The sequence below is a fragment of the Apis florea genome, unplaced genomic scaffold (genome assembly GCF_048593485.1).
Source record: "Apis florea isolate Af1SG1 unplaced genomic scaffold, ASM4859348v1 contig_3367_pilon, whole genome shotgun sequence".
In the NCBI taxonomy this organism is placed as follows: domain Eukaryota; kingdom Metazoa; phylum Arthropoda; class Insecta; order Hymenoptera; family Apidae; genus Apis; species Apis florea.
The window spans coordinates 484,984-495,874 of NW_028256746.1; the positions used below are offsets into that span (position 1 = coordinate 484,984).

Genomic DNA, 10,891 nt, shown 5'->3' on the forward strand with positions numbered 1-10,891 from the left:
CGGCCATCGGGTTTCTTCTTACGATTTCTTCCCCCCCCCCCCCCCAAATGAAATTCAAACACGTATCGATTGATAATGATCCCCGATGATCGTACGTACAACAGTTTCGATGTATGTACATATTAGAAATAGTGTTGACCGCAATTCGGTATTCGTAAATTGATACGATGAGTCATAATTAATATAATTCGGTTTACTCACCGTTCGAGTACAACAGATGCAGGCTATATTGAATGCCATTGTTCGTTTTCTGTCCTTCGGATTCCTACGAACAAACGTATTGAACAAACGTTAATGACAATAGTTTGCATCGTTTAAGAGAAAGAAAGAAAGAAAGAAAAAGAAAAAAAGAAAAAGAGAAAAATATAATTGGATCAAAGTATAAGATTAATGCGCGTTCAGCAATGAGGGATGATCACGTTCGGGGGATCGACGAATTCTCTCTAAATTCGTCCTCCTCGAAACGACGACGTCGTCATTTTCGATTATAACGTCCACCTCGATTCGTCGATCCATTAAAAATCGGTACGAGGGAATTTTCAGACTCGTCAAATCTCGTTAATCTCGGCAAATTGGGCTCGAATCGCGTTCGAAGGGTAATACGTTCGAAGGAACGGAGATGCCGCGCGTTCTTCACACCCCGTTCCATTTTAATTAAGTGCACCGTGACGCAACTCCGGCGCGCTCGCCTCTGCTCCACCTCACGCTAATTATTAATTTCTTGATGTGCCGGTAAGAGCCGTGCCATTACGTATGGCGTGCGATGCATAATTATCATCCTGCCCTGTTGACGAGTCATGCGTGCATCGCGCCATATGCCGCAGCCGCGGTAATGCATTTTCAACTATCTATCCCTCCAACACCCAGGGCTCAGCCAATCCCCCCTCCTGGCCACGACATTTACTCGTGCGTACAATCTTTTCGAGAACAACCAGCTCGATCGATACGAGCGAGAAATCAACGTAATTAATATCTCATAGGTCTATCTTGATCGAATTTGCCGATACAAGAAAGATTCTCGGCCGTTACGATCAAATTTCCCCGGTTTCCATCCCAATTAAAATCGTTATCGTTCGTTAAAACATTGATGAATCGCGATCGGTAAATAATGAAACGTATTAATTGTAAGTAATACGTAATACACACCGATATAATTATGCAAACGTGTATTCGAAAATATAGTCGATCGAAGCAATCGATGATAATCGTGGGATCGTTCTTCTTCCCTTTTCTTCTTCCACCCGTGTGTACGCATCGAGCGTGCTCTCTTTCACTCTGACACACCGCGACCATTAATCTTTAAATTCGCGAGCGCACGATGGACGCACGTTAATCAGGCGTTAATACACAGGCTCGATCCACGACTGCTTTTTAATTAAACACGAATAAAAAGCTGATAGGAGAAAAAAAGAACGAATGCCGGAGAGGCCCCTCCTCCTCCACCATTTATTTACGTAGGGCATCAGTTTCCGGGAACTGTATGTATGTTCCACCCGCTATTGCGACCCCTGCCACGCTCCATTTATATACACGTTTTGCATCGTCGGGTAAAAGACTTTTACCTATCGTCGAATCTGTCGGAATGATCAGGCTCTCTTTGCTCGATACATTTCGATGCGCGTCGACTTGGAGTAGGCAAGCAAGCAAGCAAGCAGGACAGACGCAAAACGGGGACTGATCTATGCTTACGGTGCACGACCCTAATTAATAGGGAGGCGATGCAACCGTCCTGCTCACGTGAATTATATATATAGACGTGTGCTCTTACGGGGAGAGGATGGAGGGAGGAGGAATGGAGATATCAAGATAACCCGATGCAAATCGAGCCGAAGGAATAGAAAGTACACACACTTGTCCCCGCTCACTCGCAAATGAGTTTTCAATGCTTTCTTTGTCACTTTGTTTCTCTACTACATTTGCATTTCAGCTCTTTGATCCAATTTAATTTTAAGCGGCATGTTAAACGCGCGAGAGATTGCGAGAGAAATTCGAGGGAGGAGTGTTGTAATTTCGAATAGGTGTAGAAAAAAATCTTCTTCGGATTCGTTAGATAAAATCGTTTGAGCGTCTCTTCGTCACCCGAGGCGTGGAAAAAAGACGAAAGACGAACGAAACTGAAGTGAAACGGAAAGGAAAGGAAAGAAAGGAAAAGAAAGGAGGAACGGAAGTGGTTAAATAGAGATTTGATCGATAGAGAGAGCAGCCATTCGAAATTCTAGATTCTACGATCTGTACGTACGCACACGTGTCACGGTAATTTATCCTTATATCGTGGATCTGGATTTCTGTCATGTATCTGACGTTTCGAGTGTTCTATGATATACACGGGTAATCGATTTACGATGTACAAACTCGTACTGGTTCGAGGCGCACGAGGTGGAAGGGATACGCGACCATTCGCGTGGTCGTCCGCACGATCTCTCTCTCTCTCTCTCTGTGTGCCAGTGCGGTTACAGCGATTTCTTTTGCGCAAGAATGAGCGTTAAATCGCGTGTGGCAGTCAGTTTTTCCTTAAACAGCTATACTAATTGACCAATAGAAAGTGGAGCTCTAACGATGACTGCGCTGTCAATCGTGTCCCGCTCGCAGATCGTTCGCACGGGGTCGCGACAACTTCGACTTCTCCGCGCGTCCTTTCAATTTCTATCCTTCCGATCTCTGTGATCGTCTCGATCATAACTCGATCATAATTCTACGTTTAATCGAATGATCATCCCTCGATCGACGGGATTTCACCGCTGCAAAAAAGCGCGGGAGAACCGGATGTCGGTGTTTGTGTGTTCGAATTACGAAAAAAAAAAAAAAAAGAGAGGAAAAAAAAGGAAAGAAAAATTGTAACTTTCGCGTCTGTACAACTATATTTTGAATTATATCGGTTAATGCGTTAGACGCGTTTTCCTTTTTTCCGCGCGGATCGTTTCTCTTCGCGGATATAAATTATTTATTAATTTAAATGGCGCAAAAACTACTTAAGGAAATCGATATAGAAATGGATTGGAGACGGGATTAAAATGCTCGAGAGCTGCTGTTACGAATCAATCAGAGAGTAGGAAAACTGCATAGTTGAAAGGTAAATCTGCATTTACCGATTGATTGCTTTTTAATCAATGCATTCTCGGGGAGGAAAATGTAGAGGCTGAAAAGCACGTATTAATGACTTTATTTGCTGGAATTCTTGCATTACATTTCTTCGAACGCTATGAAAATACAATTAGATACGTCGTCGATATTCCAACGAATTCGAACTTCATGATTAACATTCCCCTTCCTCCTCCCCCCCCCCCCAATCATGCTTTTTATTCACATTTTCAACAATATTTCGACACGCGGTATGGTTAAAATTCGAATGGAGGGGGAGGACACGTATCGATCTAAATATTTAAAGCTAAGACGTTGAGCGTAATCGAATATTTACGATTTATTCGCTCGTATTTTCAACGGTAGAACGATTCAGTAACGAATGTTGGAAGAGATAGAATCTGCGATAGGAAAAGGAGAAGAGAGAGAGAGAGAAAGAGAGACGGCGGACGAAAGAAAGTGGAAAGGCCGGTTGGTTATTATTCGTAGCTCGATTCGCGTGACAACATCGATGCTCTTACGCGATCCGTCCATTTCTCACGCGGCCAATGGATTTTCGCCTGTCGGACTAATTGCTGGAAAAGCTGGAGGTGTATCCTGGCCGCCGACTATCGATATGTATACGTATAGGCGGAGCCGTTTAATATTTGACGTCGGCCCCGATGGAAACGGCAATTATCGAGATAAGCGTACGCTCGCACGATATTCCCTCATGTCATAAAGGTCCACCTCGCCTTTTTCCACTTAACCTCATGGGGAAAACGGGGACTACGATGTGCATTGAAATTCCAAACTTGTCACTCGACGCCATCGCTTAATTTTAACTTGATTATTAACCGATGATCCCCGATTTTTTTTTTATCCATATATATATATATATATCTGGATTTTTCCCTCTACACCTCTCTAGAAGGTACGCTCGTACTTGATAGAGATATACAAGGAAGTGTGATCTTTGTGTCTCTACTTACCTGATCTTTTTCGACGAAACCCATGAAAGAAGTCCTCTCTATCTCGATCGGTTGCCCGTGTCGATCGTAAAGAGCGATCACGAAATGGAAGAAGTTACTTTTCCTCAAATTACTCGGTGGTTGTTTTTCGAAGTGTGCCCTGCCGACGCCGACCCTGAAATTCACAAATGTACAAATTATTTAATAAATCATTCCTCGTCGTTTATTCCCAACAACGCGTAACGAAAAACGTGCATTCTCAAAAAAAAAAAAAAAAAAAAAAATTGTATTCAATCTCTCTCTCTCTCTCTATGCTATATTCAGGAATCGCGAAGCATTTCAGTAGGATCGCCGACTATGAATAACGCGCGTGTATTGGATACCGCGAACGATGCGCGATTACCAAATTCGGACGTCACAAGTGAGATCCTGTATCGTAGGGTGAAATAGGTATATCCTATTCGGCCTTGAATGGAATAAGAATGGCCAAAACTGGTAGAGAGGAAAGACAAACGAGGTTGTCGGATGGGGGAGCGCGCAGGTGGCCTCGACGCCTTAAAATCCCATTAAGGTCTCATGTGCCGAGATTAGGCCACCGGACTCCAATGCCATCTTTGAGTAATGGCACGGAAAGTCCCCTTTTCCACTGCGCTACTTCGCACAGTTCGCGCGTCCAACGCTCCGGATTGATCCTTCGGAACGTGACTTTTCGCTGCCCTTTTATCTCGCTCTCCGTTTCGATCGAAACGAAATCTAAACGCGCGTAAACGTGATTATTTTTCCATCGTGTCGTTTGAGAAAATCGTCTCGCCAACAGATATTAATCGTCGCACACGACGATTATTTATTCCAAACGTTTCGCGCTAAAAGCTATTTCTTCCCTAACCTCTATCATTAGAGACACCTCTCTATTTTTCGTATCAAACGCGCGTTTCGTGTAAACGCGTAATTCTATCCTCTCTTTCGCATCGCGGAGAGGCATCCATTCCCCACATCCATAAAAGTTATCGCATAACAGATTCTTCGAAACGATAGAAACGCGACGACTATCGACAAAGCGATCGAAGATAAAAGAGGTAGTAGATGGAAGGGAAACGATAAAGCACACTTCATGCGACGCCACGTGTAAATACACGCTAGATTCCTTTCCGATTCCCATTTTTCCCTCCTCCCGGTTTTTCCGAATTTTCGGATGGAAACACGCGTGGAAAATAAAAAAGAAAAAAAAAAGGGAAGAGCAGTAGCCGGGACGGTTTTTTAAGCGCGGTTGCAGAGGTTGCGACGGTTAAAAACCGGCGCGGAGAAATCGCATTATCGGCGTGGCGATGATCGGGAATCGCGGGTGGCGATAAAACGATGGCGCGCGGCGCACTGCCATCAGGACTGGCGCCGCCGTCTCTCAGAGCGGAAAACTGAATCGACTGGACCGAAAATGAATAGCGGCAGTTTTGCAGCACATTTGCGAAATAAATGATGGTATCGGCGGTGCGTTTGTCACGGGAGGCGGTGGGATGTCGGTCTGCCGGCAGGCAGAGGAGGCAGAGAGCAGGAGGAGGAAGAGGAGGAGGTGGAGGAGAGGGTTAGAAGGGGTTCGGGTGTTTCGAGGGCGAAGAGGGTGGCGGTGAATCGGATGCATAGAGGAGAGAGAAGAGAGGGTCTGGTGGAGGGAAGGAGGGCAGTGGGGTGGTGGAGAGGTTGGGAGGGTAGTGATGTACTGCCCGTGTCGATAATTATCGGTGGCTGATTAACCGGCCGCCGGTTCGCGCCCCATAACTCTCGACGTCCGATTATTTTGCCCCGTTTGCCATGCACCAATTCCTATATAACGCGTAGCCACGTCCTCCTACCGAGCCTTTACATTATCACCTGCGGTGCAATGAGTGTCGCGCACCTTTTTCCAAACTATTGCGGATTGCGGCCGCCCACGGTTTCGCGGTTTCAAGAACGCGTCCACGTTCCGATACGCGATAATACGCGACCCAACTGCTCGTGTCTTTTATTTCGCCGATAATTTCTCGAAAATTTCCCTCCTTTTTCGTACAATTATAATCACTCTGCTCGTTAAAAGTGCATGTTCAAAGTGGTAAAAAAATAATAGGATCGATCATGCTGCTATCTATCTACGTTTTCAACGAAGAATTCGGTTTAAAATAAGGAAAGGTTTAAAAATCGATCGAAACGAACGATCGATCCCTTTACGCTTTAACAATATCCCTTTATCAAGCGGATTTATTTTTCCTCGTCGCAACGAGGACGAAACGTTTAAAATTCTCGCCTCGCCTAATTCTATCTCGGATAGAATAATAATAAATTTTTAAATAAACGGGAAACTGTTTGTATCGAAAGAAAGAAAAGAAAAAAGGAACGTAATAAAGCCGACGACAAAACGACACATGCTCGCTTTCGAGAACAGCTTTCCTTACCGAGTAATCCCCGTAATTTCCCCGTTCTCCCCTACCGATGTATTTTCGCGCGTGTTCCTTGCTTGGAAGAAAGAAGAAGGAATGGACGAACGTCGGAGAGGCCGTAGCACGGAGGTGATAATTACAGGTGGGATTGCCGGATTCCCGGAGCCGGGGTAGGTACAATTTGCCACGCGCCCGCTTTCGGATAGCAGATAAGGTTGATCGGTGGGGCGCGACGTGCCGCTGCATTCGCTTCGGCCTCGAGGCACCTCCACTCTCTCCCTAACAACTCCCCGCGTCACTTTTCTTTCGCTCGCGATTCGATCGCTGCCGACAAAGATAACCCGATACTCGCCGCGCGCCAAATACGCAAATGAAGATGTAGGACGCGATAGGTGTTCTTTTCGCGCGATACCAGTTTTTCCCTGCATCGTTGCGCCCATTGGTGGTTGGCAGGGATACGCGTTATATACCAACGCGTTCTTAGCAAAATGTCGATTTAAGGAAAACAGTTGGTGGGCAAAGAGAGAGAGAGAAATCGAAGCGGGACCAACCACCACGCTAAGTCAAAGATTCGAGTTAAAAACTCGAGGAGGAGGAATTCGGTCACGATCCATCGGTGATGGATTCCCGATTTAGCAGTCCTCTCCCCTCTCCCTATATTCATACGCGGAATTTTGTAACGATAACCAACTTTTTTTTAAATATCGACGAAACTCACGAATCGAAGAAGAAGAAGAAGAAGAAGAAGAATACGATTTATTTCGAAAAAGATTCTTTTTTTTTTTTCTCGATCGAATTAAATTCGAGAACGATGTTGCGTTGGCGAAACGCGGAGAACAATTTTTGCTTTATCGGTCACGGAAGTAAATATTGACGCGTTGGCAATTTGCAAGCGCAGATCGTCGAATGATCGTCCGGGCTATATTCTATACTTTACACAGCGAGCCGCAACCTATGCTATTTGCGCGCAATGCATTACGGGCGAAATATGCGGATAATACGAATCCACGGATACGGTTACGAATTCGTGGATAAAGCAATCGCGGAGAATTACAATAAATCCGCAGTTAATGTATACCACCGGGCGTTAGTTATTACGAGTTGGCCGAAGCGCAGTCTATTTACGCTTGCACCCAACGTGATTCATAATGCGCGTGGAGATAATGAGCAATTTGTAATATATCCGAATGTAATTCGCAACTAGTCCGCCGCGTTCCCGCGGATGCTGTTCAATTTAATGCCGTATTTCACTGCCTCGTCCGACAAAAATTTATTAATTCGTTCGCGCACCAACCGTGCTTCCGCGTTACGATGATAACATACACGCTTTTATTACGAACGAACCATCACCCCCTCCCCCTCCCCTCCTCCTTTAACCGAAAAACGGACTTTTCTTCGAATTAATTCGGAAAATTTTCTCGGAAAACTTTGCCGGATATACAAGTAAAGTTTCGCGATTACATTAGCCGCGTAAAACGTATTCACCGATTTGCGAAAGCAACAATCGCTTTACAACTTTCCCTTCCTCGTATATTCCTTTTACTTTCGCGACCCCAGAGTCGCGGGGAAAGTCATTGTTTTTCCACGGGCGACGCGCAACACAACTCGTCCCTCGCTCGAGAAACCACGATGGTTTACTGCTTCATTAGGTGGGCAACTTTTTTAGGGGTTTTTAAAAAGCGCGAGAGTTTATGTCTGTTTGCTGCGAGTTTTAAAACAGTTTCGCCAACCCCACTCGCAACCCCCTCTTTTCGAGTCGACGTGCACAACGCCGTTCTCTCTCTCTCTCTCTCTCTCTGCATCGCCTCCTCTTCACCAAGGAAATTTAACGATTCTTTTTTTTTTTTTTATCCAAGTCCACTCCTCTTGTGCGATCGTTTTTTCCCGTTGTTTCGATCGATTCAATTTTTAACCGATTCGCCCCGTATCGTGGATAGATATTATTTGCGGACGTAAAATGAAATTTAAACGCTTTTCATAATAAAATACGGGATCGCGTTACGCCGGCCGATATTTATTAATTTAAACAACGAGTTCGTTTCGCGTATAAAATTGTATTAAACGCGAAATTTTACGCGCATCGAGCAGGATGGCATCGAATTAACGTTAAAACTCCGTATTTATTACTCGATTCTTCTCGCTTAACCAATGATATTTAACTCGTTCGCGTATTTTTTTTTTTTTCTCTTTTCCTTTTCTTTGCGAATCGCGTGAATCCTTGCGGTGAAACAAGCATTGTATCCGCTAATTTTTTTTTCAATCGAAAAAATAGCATCGATTCGTGTAAAATATCGTATAAGGGAGGGGGGCGGGGGAAAAATGGAGCGACAAAATTGGTCGTTAAGCCGCGATAATTTTTCGGTTTTTCCTTGAGACGCGGAGAAAGGGCGGAAATAGCCGGGAGGAAAAACGATCGAGCGAAAGAGGGGTGGGGAGGGGAGCAAAAGGCGCTAAAATTCTCAATTACATTAACTCGATTCCGGTCGCCCACCACTCCCGTGTCACGCCACTTAGGGAAGGGGTTAGTTAAGAGAACCGCTATTGGATTAGCGACGAGCCCCCAACCCGCTCGGTTTACCTCCTCCCGAGTCCGCGTATCTGTACCTTCGTCGTTTGCACGTCGTACAAATCCCTTAAGCGAGGCTGCAATAAAGCACGGTTTATCGTTCGCCAAATGCAGCTACGTGTGAACCGCTTTGAGAACGCTCCGTTTCCAAAGATAAACTGGATATTTGTTCGCGTGGCACGAAATACCGAGGACATTGTCGTTCCCCCGATGACGCGTCATAATTCGAACGTGTAAAAAAAGGAACGTGTAGAAAAATATAACGAGGGGGGAGGGGGGGGAGTTTTTCGATTCTTATCTCGATCGATGATCTTTTCGATCGTCGCCAATATTTTCTCGATACTTTTATGGGAGGAGAAGGGGGAGAGGGGGGGGAGGGGAGGAGGGGAGCTTCAAGAATCTCGTTTCGCGCTTATTTCTTCGATACTTGGTTAATAACGATAAGAAAAATACTTGATTTAATCGCGATGTTTTATTAAAATTTACTATTTGTCCATCAAATTTACCTTTTCTCGTAAACATTTGCGTAAATATTTTCTCTCGTCATCGTTCCAACGTGCAACGTAAACGATGATATACTCTCCTGCCTCTATCCGACGGATCGCGACACCGCGATGGCGCGTTATTTACGAAGATACTTTTCCCCCAACGAATTTTCTCACAAATTTCCACGAAAATTATCATCAGCCATTCGAAATATTTTTAACGTACATTTTACACGCGTATACGTAAATCTATCCATCTTGAACGATGTCGCGATTTATATACGTTACTCGTACTCGTCCTTTCGAAACAAAACAAACTCTCCTTCGTTCCACTTTGTTCACGTAATGGAGAATTTCCGGATTTCGATATTATCGTCGGCAGATCCGGTCGATTCGTCGTCGTCGTCGTCGTCGTCGCCTTTACACGCTCGTGCTCGAGACGCGGAGATAAAATGTAATGGGCGAGGGAGGAGGTGAAAAAGAAGTGGGAAGGAGGAGAGAAAGAAAAAGCAAAAAAAAAAAAAAAAAAAAAAGAAGAAAGAGGATCGTTATACTCACGTTCCGTTGTCGGCGAGCGCGGGCTGTGGCCAAGCACGTGGCACGGGTTCCTCCTTGAGTATCTGCCTCATGTCCTGAGGCGCGAAAACGAGAGGCGCCCGCGGGTGGTGATGAGGAGGAGGCGGTGGCGGAGCTACGCTCGCCCCGTACAGCTTACGTCCCCAGTGGCCCTCGAGTTCGACGGGGCTTCCGCCCCCCGTGGTAGCCCCCGTGCCACCCCCTGCGCCAAGTCCGAGCCATGGCGACCCCCCAGCACCCACGATCGTGGAGCTGGGCAGGAGACCGCTCCACTCGTCGGACCGCGTCGTGAGGCCGTACGGACTCTCCTGGGGCAACAGGCTTTCTCCTTCTCGTTGCCACCCTTCGCGAGAACAACCTTCCTCGCCGCGGCTGATCGAGAGAGATCGTAACCTCTCGGTCAGAACGCTCCTCTCCACCGCCACGTTTCTTCACGGGAGACCATCAATCGAGCCTCTCCTCGATCCCTCGATCATCGATAATGCCTCTCCGTTCCCGTTCTATGCCCCCGATACTATTCCCATTCCCCCGTCACACCGCACATGCGTCTCGATTTTTCACTCCAATTTTAAGACGATCCAAGAACGAGATCGATCGATCGATCCCCACCGCTCGATCCTTCTCTTCTTTCTTTCTTTCTTTCTCTTTCTTTCTTTCCTTTTTTTCTTCCTTCCTTCCTTCCTTCCACTCACCACTGTTTTTCCTCACTTTCCTCGACTTTTTCTTTTTCCCTCCCCTCTTTCGTTTACGAAAACAATCCTCACAGTCTCTCGTGTTCGTTCGCGTTCAGTCACTAAACTCGCTCATCACTCGATCTCCATCTATCGT

At 45.7% G+C, this 10,891-nt stretch overlaps 1 protein-coding gene across 2 annotated transcripts in view; it reads right to left on the reverse strand.

Moving 5' to 3' along the window:
* Positions 1-10,172, reverse strand: part of kn (EBF transcription factor knot) — a 68,220-nt gene extending 58,048 nt beyond the window's left edge. For both annotated transcript variants that reach the window (XM_086911768.1, XM_086911767.1), the window contains exons 1-3: positions 10,046-10,172; positions 4,050-4,203; positions 202-265 (exon numbers count right to left, since the gene is read on the reverse strand). In XM_086911768.1, the coding sequence (XP_086767894.1) occupies positions 202-265; positions 4,050-4,203; positions 10,046-10,116 (289 nt within the window). In that variant the 5' untranslated portion in view covers positions 10,117-10,172. The remainder of the gene's footprint in view (positions 1-201; positions 266-4,049; positions 4,204-10,045) is intronic.
* Between the last annotated feature and the right edge of the window lie 719 nt (positions 10,173-10,891).